This window comes from Drosophila ananassae, chromosome 3R, assembly GCF_017639315.1.
Source record: "Drosophila ananassae strain 14024-0371.13 chromosome 3R, ASM1763931v2, whole genome shotgun sequence".
In the NCBI taxonomy this organism is placed as follows: domain Eukaryota; kingdom Metazoa; phylum Arthropoda; class Insecta; order Diptera; family Drosophilidae; genus Drosophila; species Drosophila ananassae.
In genome coordinates this window covers 27,347,822-27,366,918 of record NC_057930.1, presented here as the reverse complement: position 1 = coordinate 27,366,918, position 19,097 = coordinate 27,347,822, and the positions used below count along the sequence as shown (strand labels likewise).

At 45.1% G+C, this 19,097-nt stretch overlaps 1 protein-coding gene across 1 annotated transcript; it reads left to right on the top strand.

The window, feature by feature from the left end:
- Positions 1 to 1,080: 1,080 nt before the first annotated feature.
- Positions 1,081 to 18,096, top strand: LOC6497829 (zinc finger protein Elbow). The gene is made up of 3 exons (XM_001961496.4): positions 1,081 to 2,410; positions 15,640 to 16,456; positions 16,815 to 18,096. The coding sequence occupies exons 1-3, from the start codon at positions 2,342 to 2,344 to the stop codon at positions 17,573 to 17,575; spliced, it is 1,647 nt and encodes a 548-aa protein (XP_001961532.1). The 5' UTR covers positions 1,081 to 2,341; the 3' UTR covers positions 17,576 to 18,096.
- The last annotated feature ends 1,001 nt before the right edge of the window (positions 18,097 to 19,097 follow it).

Below are 19,097 nucleotides of genomic sequence, written 5' to 3'. Positions count from 1 at the left end.
AACCACAAATTAAGGCTCCCCCATTCATTTGATTATTTCTTTTGCAGAAAATGTAAAATATTTGCCAAACAGATTTGCAAATGGAATCTTTCCCACCAGCTGTTATTTGTTTACAGCAGGAAGAGCTCTCTTTCAAAAAGGAAATTCCGCGAGCTAGGTCCTCATAGCTCGCTCTCCGACCACACATCGGCTGTCCGAGGCTCTCCGGCGAGGCTCTAAATCATATTTGCTCGGCATATAGCTTTTAACACATCCCCCACCCCATTTTCCGACACTCACCCACACACACGCACACACACACCAACGGGCGCCTCACGCCCACCTGCTCGTAAACAATTATGGCCGACGCCGTTACGCTCTCCACACACACACATTGGTAAACACAAATATAGGAATAAATTCCCCACGAAATACTGCGGAGCAGCAACAACAAAATTACCCAAAATGGCTACACAGAAGCGTCGATCGTCCAATGAGCGCTGTCGGTGTTGCCAACTCTGAATGTGAGTATCTGTGTATATCAGTTTCCTTGAATTTCTTAAGAGTTAACTGACATCAAAAATATTTCAACATGTCGTATACTTAATATCTGTGAAATTAGATCTCTGCCCTCCTAGGCGTATACGTGATATTATTCAAACCATGAAAATATTTCAGCATGTCGTATACGCAATATTTTGGAAATCATCAGTGATTCTAGGCGTATACGTAATATTTTGTTCATAGAAAATTTTTACCCATAAAATTAGAAAAAATAGCCCATTTCCCCGGTGTTTCGTAGTTTTGGCGAAAGAATACTACTATTATATCCATCTACTACTAATTCTACTACGCTTTTCATACTCCGCTTTATCCGAAAAATGTTGCCTTGCAGAAGACATGCGCGCTCAGCAAAGAGTGTGGCACTAAAAACTTGCTCTCTCCGCTCACCGGCGACTGGCAAAGCTCTCTCGCTCCCATGCCCCAAACTGCGTTTTCCGCTCTCCGGCGAGGGGGCGCATGGCTGTTTGCGGCTCGCTCGGCCTCGGCCAACAACAAAAGCACACTTGTTGAAAACGAAAACGGCCCCCAGAAAGAGTGAACTGGTTTTAGTGTGAGCGCAGAGGCGAAACTACTGAGCGAGCGTGCACGTTGTTTATAGATTTTTAGTCGAATTTCGTTATTTCACGTTTGAAGTACGTACGTGCGGATACGGATACGAGTACGGATACGGATGAGTGTTGCGAGTGCGTAATATCGGCAGTCGAAACTAGCGTTTGCCGCGTGTCGAGCCTGGAAATACGTGCATATATTCATCCCAAAATATAGGAATCGAAAAATATTATTTTTTAAATCGTCTTTGAGTGATATCTGTTCGCTACACGGTGCTTTATCAAAGTTAGACTGAGTTTGAAACAAACCAAAAAAGTTAAAATTAATGAAAATTGTGTAATATATGGGATATTTTGGATAGTCCCCCGCCAAGTCCTAGCCCACTTCCGGAAACATCTGTCAGGCGGATCCAATCCATACAGCAGTACATACATATATCACACACGTACGTGCCTCATCATAAAACGCGCCCTCGTCGAGGCATTCAAGCGAAACCACAAACCAAAAACGGCCAAGCCAAAGAAATAAATACGTACACAGCAAAGTAAATAAATAAATCAACGAGATATCTACACACGAGAAAAGAAAGTAATTCCATCAGTCAAATGTGTAAATTCTGCCTCAATATTCCGCGTATTCCGAATCCCCATCAAGAGCCGCCCAAAAAATAGCCATTATAGTGTGCGAAGTATACGGACTCGAATTCGCGATAAATAAATATTAAATCCAGCTGGGCAATTAAAATACTTAATGAATTTATTGCACAATTAAAGCGGAGCCAACTAATAACAGCAGCAAATTAATATGCCGCTGGCGTGAAAGTCACAACTCGACGCATGAAAAATTCCCCCTCATTGAATAATAAATGAAATCAAATTACAAACAAAGCCCGGCCAGCAATAACGATTGCAAATCGAGAAAAAAAAAACAACCACAAAAAACAAAAATAATAAATAATAAATAATAATAATCATAAATAAGTACACATCAACAGCAAGAGCCGCGAACGTGGACGGCTTAATCAGCGGAAAGTCAGCGGAGCGAGCTTAGGCGGCTGGAAAGTATTGCAGGCCAGGCCAGGCCAGGCGCAGGCGCAGGCGCCGCTTTTCACACGAGTTGCCAGCACACGCCACATAAATTGGCATTTACCGTTAAGCGCAACAGAAACAGCAACAGCAACAACAACTCAACACCTCCACCGAATCACCAAAGAAAAGCCGTCAAAGTGGATTTAACAAATTATAATAAAATGCTGCAATCCAGCAATCATCATTATTTAAGGCCGGATTATATGACAGCTGCAGCAGCCCCGACAGCGGTAAGCTCATCGTTTTCTCTCTTGAATCTTGAAGCGAAGGGAGAATCGTGGGGCAATCGAAAATGTTATTAAATAAATCGTGCTTTATCGATTTGTTTTGATTTGGCTCTCAGGGGGGTGACATTTTTAAAAACTGGTTCGAATTTGGAAGCACTTTGTTTCAGGTTGGGCTTAGTCGGGAACTACAATCTATAATAATGCACATATTTTATTGTTACTTCATTTTGTTGATATTATAGCTAGACAACAGGAAGAACCTCAAGATATATCCCCAATTATTTATTTCGATTAAAAGTCTCCCAAGCCCGCATTACAAGCCATCGACGTTTCAGACATCTACAATGAATTGTCGAGCCATATTTCATAAATAATAAAAACGTCGACTGTGAAGCACCAGCCACAGGCGAGTTGTGTGCAGAACTCCCCCGAGTCCCCCAACTGCCATACTGCCAAACTTTCGAGACTCTGGGCCATGTGCTTACTGAGCTGTTTGGCGAAGGAGCAGCGGGTGGAGGCGAGGGCGAGGGCGAGTGCGAGTTCGCAATCGTAGAACAATAAATTTCCCAATATCTGCACATAAAACTTATTTATGTTTGTTCATATTAAACTATGTAAATCCGCAGCCGAGCCAGCCCGACTGGAAGTGTTTAGAGAGCGAGTGCACCTCTGGAAACTGTATTCAAATTTATGGCGCGCCAAATTTGAATTTATAATGACAGAAAACAAATGCAATTTCGCACAACCTCACAGCTACACGAACTCTCGGATGTGCAGCGCTCTGGCAGTTAATCAGAGTCAAAGTTGTTGTGGTCCCCATGCCTCTTTCTCTTCCGCCCACCCCCGACCAGAACTATCTCTTCGAACTGCCGTGAGACTCGTAAATTTTCATTTTAATTTGCTGAGCGCATTTTGTTCATAAAGAACGGAAGCAGTTTATGGCACCAGCACGATGAGTACATTCATTAACTGGCTAATTTGGAATAGCGTTTTCGGGGCTTACGTGATTTAGTGCTCTAGCGCTCTTGCGATTTCCATATTGGTCGTGTGAGAGCCTCTCGGCGGCGAAATGAGGCAAGGGCCGTAAATCATCGGATCGTATCTCGATACCTGGCACATGATAAACTGGTTCCGGTGGCAAGTGACTAACAGATATACCTTTCAAGTAATAACATCCATTATCTAGATTCTGGAAAAGCACTGACACTGAAAATCTTCCAAACTTAGTTTATGAATAAAACAGAAAACTTGAGCCTTTCGTGCCACATTTTATTTATTTGGGAATTAAAATTGATCTGCGATAGGTTAAATAAATTTTCGCCCGCTTGCGTGCCAGCCCGTGACTGACTAACCTTTTTCGAATTATCTCAGATAGTATCGCGAGCGTATAAATTATTCAATGATTAATGGCATCTGCTTATAATTAATTATAATAAAATCAAATAACTAAGCCCGACAGCTGTCAGTGTCATCATTTGTACGTCTTTGTGTGGCGCCCGGACCATAAAGGCCAAGATACAGCTACTCAGATACAGATACAGATACAGATACTAGGGAGTGAAAAAGAAAGATCTCCGAAGTGACTGTTGATAATTTGCTGTCACACGCTGAAAAATGATAAAACTTTTTGGACGAAAAAGGAAACGGCGTCGCAAAATGGAAATAAACTCGAGCTGAGCTATCTGTTGGGCAATAACTCAAAATCTGAACGTGAAAGTCAGTTTCGGCTCCGACATGAGCTCGAGTCCAGTCAGTTAAACTGACAGACTGAGCTGTGAGAAGCGAGAAGCGGGCTGAAAAAGGTAAATAAAGTGCAAATGTCAGCTGACCGCAAACATCATTAATATAATTAAATGTGTCAGTCAAGCAGCCATTTATGCAGTCGGACATTCATTTCAGTTAACCACACGTTGCCATCAGCTCCAGCCACCAAATAACCCAGAGCCGGCAACAACAACTGCTCTGCCAGCCAGCCAGCCCGCCAGCCCGCCTGGCAGTTAAAGTGTGCGCTTGACATAACGGCTCTGTCTCAGGCTCTTCCCCCTGGCCTGGGTCCCTCTTTGGGCCATTCTTTCGCTGGCTGGCTGAATGGCTGTATGGCTGTCTGGCTGTATGGCTGTCGGCTTTGTGTTTGCGTGTGGCTCTAATTAAAGTGTCATCAGCAGCAGAAACGCCAGGCAACAAACAACATCGAGTACGAGTATGTTAGTGATAAATTGCCATGTCTAGAGCTGTCGTGTTAATTTTTTCTACTCGCACACAGATAATAGTTTTTGTCCAAAGTGTTAATTAATTCTTGGAACATTTAAAATATGTGAACAGCCGAGATGGCTAAGCCGAGCTACAAGATACTGTACACAGTGTACCTACCACAGGAATGTTGTGACACTCTAATTTGGGTGGGGCAGGGTTCAGGCTCATCGGGGGATCGCTCCATAACAACAGTCTCAAAGAGACTGAAATCGGAGTATTGCCGGCAATCTTCGGCCATAAATCCCATTTCCATAATATATAAAACTCTTTTATAGTTGCTTTCGCTTCATATACCCCGCGGGCGGATTATCTGACAAGGTACTTGGGTTTATGGTGTGATAAGAAACCGATTAAGAACAGACTTGAAAATAAACAGTCACTGGAGCGATATCTACTGCCGTTCATTAGGAAATTTACGGCGCTTTATGGCGCGATCATAAATTTAACGATCTAATTTCGTTAATAAGCGTCTATAAATATAAACTAAGGAACGGAGGGAACCATCTATGTATAATTATTGTTATGGCCTTTTGAGAGCACAATCAAACGGCATTTATCACTCACTCGCACTGGCCCCATCAATCGCCATCAGCCAGAAACACCTCCGAGCCCGCCGCACCACGGCCATAACTATTCATGGCGAATATCGTTTTGGAGACCGAGTGCCTGCGTACGAGCAAATTGAATGAAACTCAATGAATTCATTTAAATGCACGCGAGGCGGCAACTATGATAATGAATTGCAATCGCCGTTTAAACCGCAAAATAATAACCCGTTTTTTAGCTTACTTTTTTCATAGAGTAGAGCCGCGGCATTACAAATTATGGCCTGAGATAATCGATTTTGCGGCGGGGGGAGGCGGCGGACGGGTTATAAAACAGTCAAACTCAATAATCATAAAATGCCGCAACAAATTAACCCATAAATTCATATAGAAGCAATCAAATTAATGTTCCAGCTGATAACTGTCACTTGCAATATCATCATCGTCGTTAACAGCCTCCGCAGATGTGACACAAGCTCGGTTGAACAATTTAATACAAACGGGTTGGGCTTGTCCCAAAGTGGTTTTGTATAAGATAAATAAATGGCAGCCTAAAAAGTAAAGATTATAATAAATAACAAGAAAGTTTTAAGACTATATTATACCCGTTACTCATTCTTGCACTCCAGATTCGAAATAAAATATGTTGTTGCATACTTATGAGTGCTTCTGAAGCAATCCCTATAGGAAGCTGCATAAAAAGCCTATAACTTCTCTTAAAATCTACCAATTTGGATGAATCCATAGATTGGATAGATTGGAGTACGAGTACCGGGTATAATTATGATTGTTTAATTAGCAATGAATTGTGAAAAATATGGTACAAGTGGCACCTTGGTCACATTGGCCACACCTCGTGATAAAGGAATTACTCCGAAGTTTGATTTTGTGAAATTGGTTTTAAAGCCAGGGCGGGAAAGACCCGCTCTAATGCCGCCTGCGGCCAAAGCACATGCTTGACCATTTCCGCGGCCTTCTAAGCAGCAAGTAATCCAGCAAACATTAAATGGGCTTCCAATGGAATCAATCACTAAGTTGGTTGCTCCACAACAAGGGGCGTATGAGTGATTGCCACCAAATCGAATATAAATATTAATCAGGGGCCGACCAGAGCCGCCCATAGCCCCACATAATGACTCACAAATGAGATCATTGGGCATATGGGGCTTTCGGGGCTCACAAAGCATTTGACACTAAATGCCCACAAATTGCTTTTGAAGCCCAGCCAGAAAGTTAAAAGAAGCCACAAAGCCGCACACAGGAACCCATATAGAGGTCTTTCCAAAGGTAGGTGGCCAAAAGATAGGAACACTGGCCAAGACCTGCACAGAGGAGGAAACGAAAAGAAACCCAAACTGAAATGTAATATTGATAAGCTCCGCAGCGGTCAAATCGGCGCCATTTTTGGGGCTGGGGCGGGCGCGACAGTTCCAATCAAATCAGACTACTGGACGAGGGAAAAACAAATAAACAATCAATCTCAATCACATCAATTATGCGTTGATACAGCTCGGGACCCATCGAGGCACTTATCATCGGGTATTCCGTTGATTTTAGGTGGGCTCTTAAGGGGACACTTTTTCGGCTGGGTTTTTTATTATTCTATCGCGATGTTAATCATTTTAATTGGCGCCACTTGAACGGGTTTCTGTCGGTGTGTGCGAGTGTCTGATTGGTGTCCATTCATTTTGGGGCAGTCGTTTGAAAGCGTTTCAAATTACTTTTCGTGGCAAGCCAGCATCGAGAGTGAAAGTGGCGGCCAGAGCACTTTCAACTGATTGCGATAAAGAAATAATGGTCAGTCGTGGCCCCAAAAAAGCCGAAAAACACTGAAATTGATCATAAATTATCAGAAAACATCCATCCATCGGTTTATGGACGTGCGGCCATTCGTACTCAGAAGCTTACGGTTAGATGTCCCATTTATTTGAAATATTTTTAAAATGCCAATTGAACCAACAAACCGAAGCAGAGAAATTAAACCTACACACAGCTCTTTCTTTGTTTACTGTGTTTCGAGGTCTATCCAAAAGCTGGCGGAAAAAGTTCATTTAAATAGAAACTGACATGTGTCAAAGTGACACTTTTTGATTGCTATTCGGTTACAAATTCTGGCTCTGCGCCGTCTTGGCTGTCCTCCGACGGGCGTTGACACTTTCCGAGCCCTCCGGGCAAATGGCAAGGTTGAAGTCTTCGGAACAGAGTGCAGAGGAAGATGTACGAAATAAATTAAAGACTCTGTCAGAGTTTTTACTTTTCAGTGACACGGATGTCATGTCAGACGCCAGCTTGGAATAGCACTCGTTGTGACTAGCGCTGGGGAAAGCTGCTGACAGAACCGTTCCATCAGAAGTACCAAAATACTCAATTGTTTTGCAATATGGCTGGTGGGGTTACCTCTTCTTTGGAGATACAGGAAGTGCAGCAAGCTGAGGAACAATGCGCTGCACATCTCACGCCTTTTGCAACTCTCCCACACCCGCCGGGTGCGTTATCACGTGTCAAGCATCTCGAGGGGAACAAAGGCCTTCCACACTCTCCGGGTGGGTAGCATCTCCATGGGAAGGGGCTGCCCATTCAAATTAGCCGGCGAGTGTTGCGAGCAAGACTAACCTACTGCAATTCATTTATTCAGCTGTCACTGCTGTCTTTTCGGCTTGTCGCGCTGTCATTTCGGCGTATTTTTGCAAATACACCGACAGAAAAAGGTACAACAAAATGCACCGCCTTTTTCTGTGTCTTTGGCTTATCGTGGCGAAAAAATCTAACTAGGGAGCTGCCCGCCGCCACTCCCTTCCGCAGTCATGTGCTGTTGGTTGCATTGCTCGCGTTATTTGGCTCTATTTGCATATTTTCGCATTTTATTATGCAGACAGGCGGCGGGCTGGGAGACCAGGGAAGAGGCGTCAGCACGTCATTCAGGCGGTGCCTCAGCTCTCCTCCCCATCCCATCCATCGCCCTCCTCCTCCGCCCCGGCGAATCCCATTTTTCGGTTTGGTTGTGTTTTTTGCGGAATAGACAGGCCAAGTGCATTTTTTATTCGCGAATTGTATCTGTTGGTCAGGAGCGGCATGGGGCAGAAGCGAGTGTGGCGGGGAACTAAACTAACAGCTGTGCAACACAAAACTGTCAGTTCGCCAGAGCCGACACGAAGTGCTAAAATAGTGGAGATCCCGCTCTCCATCGCCCTCGCCGTCAGAGCTGACTGGCAGCGGAAGTGCAACAACAATTTGTTTTCCTTTTCCCAGTTTTCAGTTTTCAGTTTGTCGCTTTCGAACCGCTGTCTGTTGGAGAGGCACAGTGAATAGTGGTAAGGTTCGAAATTAGCCTGTTTTGTACAAAAATATTATAATATTACCTTTAAAACAAAAACAAATACTAAGATTTCTCTGATTTAAGGAGAATTTATGGCAATTACCTGACAAGGAAGGCCTGAAAAATGAAATATGTTTCAGAAAACACACGAATACCCAAAGGGTGGCGGGAAGGGATGCTGACAACACTTGTCAACGCAAGTGTAGAGCGGCATAATTATAAATAACACGTAATTAACGCGATGCCAAATGCGAGTGACACCTCCGCGAGCGAGCTGTGGGCCGGGCTGGTCGGCCTATATCCTCTCCGACCGCCGCTCATCGGCAGTTTCGCATTTTGACAGGCGAGCCAAGGCAGCCAGTTGACAGCCGACAGTGCCGGCCAGACACCGCTGCAAGCGGAGTGCAGCGGGCCAAAATAATAATAAAGTGTCGTAGTTGGATTCATTATGCGATCGGAGGCAGTGCATCGGGGCAGGAGATGCTTGGGGGGTAGAGGGGCGATTTCATTAACGCTGACAACTTGAAATGCTAATTATTGTCAAATTAATTTAGTCGGCTGTCAGCTTAAAGATTCTTCTTAATAAAAATAAAATCGCGAAAAGATGAGCGACAAACACGGCCTCCGCTCTGGCAGAGAGCGGGAATTAATGAATGCCGCATGTGGGCACAGGCATTCAATTCACTTGACAGCAATGACAGACACCTTTGCCTGGCTTTATGCTAATTTGCCAAGAAAACAGCTGCCGGAGCACTCGCACACAGCCTTAGACGAGAGCTCTGCTAAATGGGGGAATAAAGTATCAAAATTATTGTTCTCGACGAACAACAAAGATTTGTGGTGAAATAATCGGATGGCTGTGGATGTGGGTATTTTATAAAATATATTTAAATGCGGTGAACCCCTTGCGATCCAGTTTGAGGTGCTAAACTGTATGCATTCTATTAACATTTTTTATTACTCGAATGGGATGACAGCTAGCCTGGTTCTGAGAAACAAAACAGATTATTTTTGGAATAATACTCGAGTATTAAAACAGAGATGAAATGCTTGATTTGTGATTCATATTATTCATATTTTAAATAGCAGGTCTAGTGTCAAAAGTCAGAGATAGCAGAGGAAGGAAGTCAGTGCCCAAAAATGCGCAAAACAAATATTAATATTTGAGGTAATAACACTGAGCCTTAATTTATTTACGCCGCTACTTATTTATTTACTTACGCATACGTATTAATGTGCTTTGTACACCTTATATGGACACCGACTGGGTCGGGGAGGAAGCACAGCCCGTCATGAAGCAACGCCCACGTTGACGCATTCCATCACAGCGCTGGACAGAGGCTGGCAGGTGACAGGCGCACGTTGCGTATGATTGATAAACACGTTGTCCAAATTATGGACACGGCGGAGGAATGGCGAGAATCGAAAAACAAACAGCCCGGCGATGGGGCAGCTGCGCTAATCTAAGAGCAACCTTGAGGGGCTTTTTTGTGTTTTTTGTCATCAGTGAGTGATGAGCGGAATAATGGAATATGCCAATTGCCGTAGACACCAATGACAAGAAAGCCAACACGAGCTAGAAAACAAATATGAAGTCCCCCATTCTTTGGCAATTAATTTTCCCAGAGGTCCATGGGTTAATTGCATTGCGTATACGCACCGTTGCCCATAGACATTGATGGAGTACACTTACAGATCTCTTAGGGTTGATCAAAAATAATGTACTCTTTCAGTTTAATTATAATTAGGACATTGCCATAATTATTTTGTAATTCCTTTGCCCACTGAATCATCCATCCGGGAGACAGCTCATAAAAGGCACCCTAATAAACCTGATCCGACAGGGGAAAATATTCGCCAGGCAAATAGAAAAGCCAGCAACTCCGTAATTTGCACAGCAACACCAAGAAACAACAAAGACAAGTCAACAAAAAGCGGTGGTGGAAAAAAGTGAGGAATGCGGCGACCGAAAAACAAATGTTTGCATACACAGCTCTGGAAAAAACGTAAAAATACAAAAAATCAGCAACTATAGAAACTGCAAAAACAGGCAAAAAAAAAACTAAAAACAGAAACAACAGCAACCGGGCCAGCTAAGCTATAACAACTGCCAACTGACAACTAAATAGACACGTAATGTTGACAAAAGTCTGACATGAAATCTAACAGGGAAACAAGACACGACCCCAGCCAAGTTATCCGAAAGTCCCCAAGCCCCGCTGAACGGAGGCGGGCGCAGGGTAGACCCGTGGGGCTCAGGGGGTTAAGGCTTCAAATGAAAGAAAGAGTGACACATGAAAATGGCATTAATGTGTCACTCAAAGTGCACACAGAGCACAGAGCACAGTGCACAGCAAATGCTGCAACAGCAACAAGCAACTGTGACAATTGCAATGATATGGCTGACAGTTGGGGACTCATGCAACGTCTAAAATTGCAACATTGTCTAACGCCAAGTGCACTTCAACTGCCTCTGTATATCCCTGTGTGTGTGTGTGTGTGTGTGTTGTGTCAAATTAAGTGGCAACTCTATGCCAGGCATTGCCACATGCCATGCAGTCGAGTGCCAGGGATGGCCTCGTCGGGTCTCGTCTCAGTTTTATTTGTTGTTTGTTCACCGCCACCGCCACCGCCACCGCCACCACCGCCATTGCTTTGTCCTCCTCTCGGTTTCGCTCTCTTGGCCCGGGTTTGACAGTCAAATGACGCTGTCACTTGTCAATATGACAAGTGTCAGTTCTGCAGTAGTTGACAGTTAATGTGACAGCGTTTTGTGTTTCTCTTATTGCCGTGCCGGCTGAAAATAAACCAACAGGCATATTGAATTGCGTTGCGGTCGGTCTTTGGGTCTTTCGGAGGGTGAACAGAGTAGTATTCCCTGCACCGAGTGGTGCAAGTTACCCATGAGGTTACCCTCTGACGTTCACCCAATTCTAATATCCCTCCGAATGAATCATTTAATCAATCCCGTGTGCTCAGCTCTTAATATTTTTACAGCCATTTATGCAAATTCTTCATTTTCATTTATACTTGCTCCTCCTCCTGGCCAGGCAAGCGCAAATTTATTATCGCCCCGAGAAAAAATAAAGAAACCGAATACGTATACGAGTGTACAAAAAGGTGTTAACAGGCGGAATGATATAATATACATGCATAATATGTATAACGACCGAGGACGAGGACCCGCACCCTGAAGTCTGGCCCGGCCCGGACGGGAAGGAAATGCGGAGCCAAAATAAGAAGGAGATGAAAATACAAAGTCTGCATAAAGTTTTATACCATTTTTATCGCTTATTTTATAATTCCCAACAAAACTGCAAAGGCGTCTTAAAAAACTGAGTCAGTGGACTGGAGCTGGGTGGGACTCTGCTTTATTTTTTTGGCAAAGGGGGGATTGGGCCAGGGTCTGTGTGAAGACGTTGCCGCTGGCTTATGCAAAACGTCGTCGACGACGGCGGCGGCACACAATTTCCGCTTTTTATGCTTATCCTGTAATTCATATTTATAGCAGCTATTTCTGTATCGTAATGTGTGCGAGTGTGGGGAGGGGAAAGGAATTTCCTGAGCCGCAGAATCTTTGAAAATTGCATTTTACAAAATATTGCCGGCAGAGTGCGATACGAAAAAGGAAGGGATGCGGTGAGATAGATTTTAAAATCCATTATAGATAAACTTTTATTGCGCTCACTCGAAAATAAATCAAATGCCAGAAAGAAACTTTTAACTCCTGGGTTTTATGAAGAGCGGCTCGAGTACTCTCCATCTTTAAGTTTTTTTCCGTCTTACAAGCAAATCAAATATTTATTGATTCGGCAGCTTCAAAGCCACGAAACAGCGTCAAGCTATCAAAAGTTTCAATTTGAGAGTCAGTTAACCAAACAATGGATCTTTTTTTGGATTGGTGGTCGCTACACAACAAGAAAATGTTAGTTTCCTCTACCAGATTGAATTATTATTCGATAAAATGGGTAAAAAGTTAAGTTTTTGAAATCCAAACTCGACTTTTGTTGCATTTATTTAAACTTTTTGAGCAACCTCCCAGTTTTGATGTGGACTGCTGTCTCTGTTTCGAAAAACACGAAACAACAACAGAGGTTTTCGAACATTTTGTTTGTCATATTAACATAAAGTATGATTTTTGGAGGGCCCTTCGAGTGCCCGTGGAGTGTAATGAGCTCTCACCCTTCATCCACAAAGTTTCGCGTGCCGCTTTTATTTGTTTATAATTTACTTTGCTCTTATTTGCCTTTCTTGCCAGATCTTTTATTGTTTCAAGTCCACACACGGTGATGGCCAAAGTATGCCGATGTGTCATACACGTCTCAAAAAGTCGAGTGCTCATGAGAGGGCGAGGGAAGTAGCTGGGCTGTATAAAATACGCGCTTTGACACATTTAGCTTTTCATGTTAATGGTACACACTTGAGGAACTTACTTGTGTGAAATGCTGGGCAAACACTCGTATAACTTGATGATGGATGGTTGTTAAAGCCGCGATCTTGGCGGATCATTTGACAGCAGTGATAATTGGTGGCTTATAGAAGATCCACACAGGAGTTAGATGCGCGCTGTTAATGTGCCTTTGAAGGAATGCTTTAAAACTATTTGCGAAAATGATTAAGAGCTCTAGTAATGACTTGCTCTTTGGGCGTTCTAGTTTGACATAAATCACTACTACTACCCGACCTGACTCGACACTCCTCTAAAACCCAATTAGCATAAAAAGTAAATGCATGAAAACGATAATAAAATTAAATCAAACCATGACAGCCGAGTGTGTTTAGTCTCGAGTGTCTAATTAAATTATACGCATTTAACAAGCGGCTGTGACTCGATTGTGCAAAGGCATAACTAAATGCACTTCAGAGAGGTTTCATTTTCAGCTTGTCCAGCCATGACTACACTCGTTGTTTGCTCGCCTTGTTAGTGCCAATGCCTTCTGTACACATTTTTCACAAGGTGTAACATTTTAATTAACACAATATTCATAATTCAAACATAATATGCTCCATCCTCGTCTTAGATTTTCCATTCGGCTTCAGGTGCTAATTGGGTGTTAAAAACGCAAATATATTTTAGCGTTTTCATTAAAAACTGTTTAAGACCACACAGTAAACAGTATGCTTTGCTGCACAATGGCAGTTGCTTTGTATAATTACCCCTTGACTTGACCTCAATTACAACTCGAACCAGACACAGCGCTATAGTCCGCACAAGTTGACGTTCCGATATAAATACTCGCTTTATGGAGCTATTGGCCAATCGTAAATTAACAAACCCCATATGGCCGTTCTGTCTCTGGGCATAAACCAAATCACACACAAAACACAGAATGTGCGACACGAATATGCGTAATACCCAAAATCAATACGGAAACTTTATCAACATGATAATAAATTATGACTAATTGTGCTAAAAACGAGACAAAGTGAGGGATTGGGAGGGTGAGGCCGAAGCCCCTCCGCCCCCAACCCCACTGTTTGCGCCAATAATTAATAAAGTGTTGATGGGGAGTGGGTGTGCTGCGCCCGGGTATACTCGCACAATCGCCAAGCAAATAAATAGAGATTATTTAGACAATTGGTTGGGAACCCCTGGCTGTTCTATTTGGAAAAAAAATAACATACTTTACTGCCGGCAGTCGAGTCGAAAATACCCGCACTGTAGGGCATCCAAAGTGCTCTTAAGTACCGATAAGAAATTTTGCCATTTTTACAATAGTATCATAATAATTTATGGCGGCCCATTGAGTGTTATAAAAGCTTCAATATTTTGTAGTTTATGACTTGCGCCAGTTGGGTATGAGCGTAATTACGCACCCATACATACACCCGTACCCGTACACCCCGTCCGCCCAGCTCACATTAAGTATACGTCATTATTCTCGTAGAGTGTGTGCGAGTGTTGTGCGATGAGTTATGGACGTCCAGCTCCCGCCTCAGTTTCGGGTTTTCCCTTTTCGCCGTCTTTTCCAGCCATTTGGCTCGGTGTGGCTTCTTCTCCTTCCTTGAAGCCATGCCATAATTTATGGCATGCGGCGAAATGGATTTTATTGCAAAAAACCGTGTTCCGTGTTTATGGCTCAAACTGTGAGTGGGCCATATTCATTTCGTTTATGTACACAAGCCCATGGGCTTAACTACGACTGCACTTCAGGCAGTGTCGGCATTCGCCGCTCCTCCTTTGTACTACTCAATCGCTAATTTTCACTCCCCGGACCCTAAATGCTGATATATACGATCGATTGTATAAGCGACTCTATATTTGGATTGCCCCAAGTTGGATTGCCCCAGTTCCCGCAGTATTTGGTCCTTAATTGATAAGCAATAAGCATAAAGCCATTAACATTATGAAGCAGCGTCGTAGTTGGAGAATTTTTGTTACCCTTCGATGACTGATATAATTCGATCACCCCTTGCCCCTTACCCCACACCCCTGACATGCCCATTGCCATAGCACTTGTTTATTGCGCCGTATATCACAAGCGGCTAATAATTTCATTAGCCTAATTGCTCATCTAGAAATGGTCGTAAAATCCGATGAACGCTGATTAAATACTATTAGCATGAGTTCTGGTTACGATTATAGAAATTGGAAACGGAGTGTTAGCCAAGAGGGGGGCCATACTCTGCAGTCCGATAGCACTATCCGATTTTCGTGGATCTTGGCAGGGTTTTTAATTGGGCCAATAGCACTTGAGACTTTCCATAATTACTCCCCTCTTGGGGGTGAATATGAAACCACCCCCCAGAGCGCAGTTCAGCCTCGCCAGTATCCCCCTAGGCTTTTTGGCAAACACTTTAATGACCTCGTGGGTTGCGGATATTTATGGCTGCGGGGTGCGCTATTTATGTCGCTTAAAGACCCTTTTGGCAGGACATGGAACTGGGAACTGCGAACTGGGCAAGAGTATTTCATGATCGCACCAGTTTGTTGCGAAAGATTGGGATCTGGACACACACACAATGCTGGGGCGGGGCGAAGTGTTCACCGAACAAAGTAGAGTAGAAGACAATGAGGCCGAGATCTTATCGGCGAGCCAAACGCACGATATCGAAGACAAACGCTGTGAACCCAAATACTTATTGTCCCTTCTCTTTTCCTTTCTTCCGCCCCACAGCTGGACAACAAAAGCAGCCCGTTGGCGCTATTGGCCCAAACATGCAGCGCCATCGGGGCGGACACCACAAACCCCAAGCTGCTGGCGGCGAACATCGAAAAGTCGACGAAGCAGCTCCAGCACCAGGCCAACAAGGCGGCCGGAGGATTCGGCCTCGGCCAGTTATCCTCAGATGGTGGCGGCGCACGCGATAAATCCTCACCGGTTAGCAGTCATTCATCCAGCGTCAGCACCGGCTCCGTGGAGCAGCAGCAGCCCCTGCCCCCCGCCCACAGCAGCAAGCCGATTCCGACTACCTTCAAGCCCTACGAGCCCAACAACAACATCAGCACAGCTGTCGACTGCGGCGCCACAAATCTCACCAGCAGCAGCAGCAGCAACAGCAACAGCAGCACCAACATCAACAACAACAGCAGTGGACAAAGGGTCAAAACCCCCAAAACGGCGACAAATGGAGGCCAGCGTTGCGACTCGAACCAGAGTGCCAGCTCGCAGCGCGAATCGCCTGCAGCTGCCGGCTCTCTAAGACGCACCCCAACCTCCGGAGGGTCCACAACCGCCGCCCAACAGCTCAACGGCAGCCCCGGCCTGCCCTCCTCCGCCCCCGGCCGCAGTAATTCCAAAGAGTCCGCCTCGATGCACAGCCCCAGTGCAGCGGCAGCTGCTGCAGCTGCAGTGGCCGCAGCCAGCTCAAATCGCCTCCAGGAGGCGGCTCTGGCCGCTGCCAAGGAGGCCAGCTACGTAAAGGCTCTGCATGCGGCGAGTCAGCAAGGATCCGCCTCGGCGGCGGTGGCAGCTGCATCCTATTATCCGCCAGGTGAGTGTAAGAACCAACCAAATACCACTATAGGAGAAGAAGGGAAGAAGCTTTTCAGAGAGGGAAGCTGCCAAGGCTTATGCTTGAATAGGTTCCATAGATGTTGTTTCACATTCGTGCAAGAGCCTTACTGGGAAGAGAAAGGGCAGAATAATAATCCATATTTGTGGACTTGTTGTTTAGTAGACTCCTCTTTTATGTTTTCGACCAAGAATTCCTTATTTTTCTAAAAAAAAGTGTTGGTTCAAAATTTTCACAGGGCGTATACGTAATATTACTCATACGTATTAGGAAGAATGAATTATTATATTTAAAATTTTTATAACAAATAATCAAATAAATTTTTCATTCATTTCAGGCTATGGCAGTCCTTATTCCATGGACTTGATGGCCGCCAGCTCGTTGATGTCGCCCCATCACCCCATGTTCAAGGCCTCGGCCATGAATCCCTACTTGAACTACGCCCGGATGAAGGGCCTCACGGAACAGTCTATGATGGCAGCCACGCCGAACGTGTGCCGAGATCCCTACTGCACCGGATGCCCGGCCAGTCCCCACTACATCAACAAGGCGGCCGGCCAGCCCTGCCCGGCTGGATGCCCCCAGTGTGAAGTGGCCGCCGGTGGCGTTGGGCCAGGAGGGAGCGGGAAGTCAGGTGGATCCCAGGGCGGCTCTGGAGCGTCCAGTGCGGCAGCGGCGGCGGCTGCAGCGGCCTCCTCCTACCACGCCCAGCTGGCCGCCCTTGCCGCCGCCTCCCAGATGCCCTACGTCTGCTCCTGGATCGGCAGCGACGCCGCCTACTGCGGCAAGCGGTTCGGCACCTCTGACGACCTGTTCCAGCACCTGCGCACTCACACGGCCTCCGTGCCGGATGCGGTGCTGAGCGCGGCGGCCGCCGGCGGTATTCCGCCCAACCACCCGTTGTTCCAGCGCACGTACCCCACCCCACCGCTGAGCCCCCTGTCGGCCGCCCGCTACCACCCGTACGGCAAGCCGTCGATGCTGCCGCCGTCCCTGGCGCCCCCGGGGATGCCCGGCCTGCCGCCGCACCCGGCTCTGGCCCAGTACTTTGCGCCGTACTCGTTATACGGGCCCCGGATGGGCTCGTCGCACCCGTAGTTCGATGAGCCGAGGCGATCGGCGTTCAGTCAAACCAATCATTTCTCTTGAGGAGTCCCCCTGGCCGCGGCCCGCGGTGGCAATGACTCACTCGTGAAACGAAAAGCTAGTGATCTAATGTACTGTAGTTACATACAAATGTGTTTACAATTAGTCTAAGAGTTTAGCGTCTAGCTATTAAATGTCGAACAGTCTGTAGTCGATGTGGTACAGTGCAGCACATCAATATATATCAACATCGCTCGTCCCCGTGTGTGTATGTTTTATTATGCGGTTGCTACTAAATGCATATGGTAATTTTAACAAGATTATTTATTATATTCAAGTGAAGCGATTAAGAATTAACGAAATGAAAAGATTGTCCAAAAACTTAAAGTTGTAAAATTCTTGTAAAGTATATATAATAACTGCTTATTATTAAATCTATACATATACCTAAATGTGTAATTATGAACAGCATTTTAATGTTCACTTAAGTCACTACAAAAGAATCAATAAATCAAAGGAAATTAAATACCAAACAAGGTGTTATTTTTGTCACACTAACAGGGGTATTTAAATTGAAAGTTACAGAACCTAACTTTAAGTTGAGAATAGAAGGAATAAGGACTCTAAGGACTTCAAATAAGTGCTTAGTTTGTTGGCCTTTTATTGTGCAACCTAAACTGCCATAAATAGTTGCCTACCAAACAAGACCAGATGTCGAAAAACCATATCTAAAAAGCTTTAAGTCATGGCCAAAGGCAAACAGGGCCGGCGAAAAATCTATGTGTACGTATCCATTGGCTCACAAATCATAACATTTCGGTTACGTTTGCCGCTAAATTATACCGGGCGAGCTACTGGCACAGCTACTGCACACACATACCCACGGAATGGCAGTAAATCAAATTTTATATTTCCCCAAAAAGAAGTTGCACGAGCAGAGGTGGGCTGTGGGCGGTGGGTAGTGGGTGGCAAGGAGCGGCTGGCGGTGGGCAAAGTGGGGCAACTTGAGGGGCAGACACACACAGTTGACTGGCAATAGTTCCTCTGCTCACTGCCCACATATGGCGTCGATAAATTAAAATTTTCGTTTTTGCCATAGATGGTGGCAGGAGGGAGGCACCAGGAGAGTTATGCCCTTGCATTTTGACAGCTAGCCGCCCCACCTGACAATTTATTGTATTATACGACTCGAGGCCAGAGGGACAGGACGAACACTGGGGGAGCCGAACACACTCTGACCTGGCCTGGTCTATGGTTCAGACTCCGACTTTCTGGTCACCATCTCTGGCCCTCCATGGGAGTCATAAAAAATATGCCATAAACCTCCTACACTCACACACATATTGGCGTTGGCATCAATAATTCTTTCATAAATGTCCATTTCGCCACATATAGCCGAGAATCGTTCTGGGCCAAAAAGGAGCAGCGACGTGGGCAGCAGGGCGGGACAGGGGGAACTGAAAATGGAAATTGGCAAGGATATGGGCATGGGCATGGGAATGGGAAAGGGTATATGGAGCTTATATATAAGTGA

Bases quoted from the DNA above. Each gene is read 5' to 3' on its own strand.
- LOC6497829 (XM_001961496.4), top strand. From the start codon at position 2,342: ATGCTGCAATCCAGCAATCATCATTATTTAAGGCCGGATTATATGACA. The intron at 2,411-15,639 runs GTAAGCTCATCG...TCCGCCCCACAG, and splicing joins CTGCAGCAGCCCCGACAGCG to CTGGACAACAAAAGCAGCCC. The intron at 16,457-16,814 runs GTGAGTGTAAGA...CATTCATTTCAG, and splicing joins TGCATCCTATTATCCGCCAG to GCTATGGCAGTCCTTATTCC.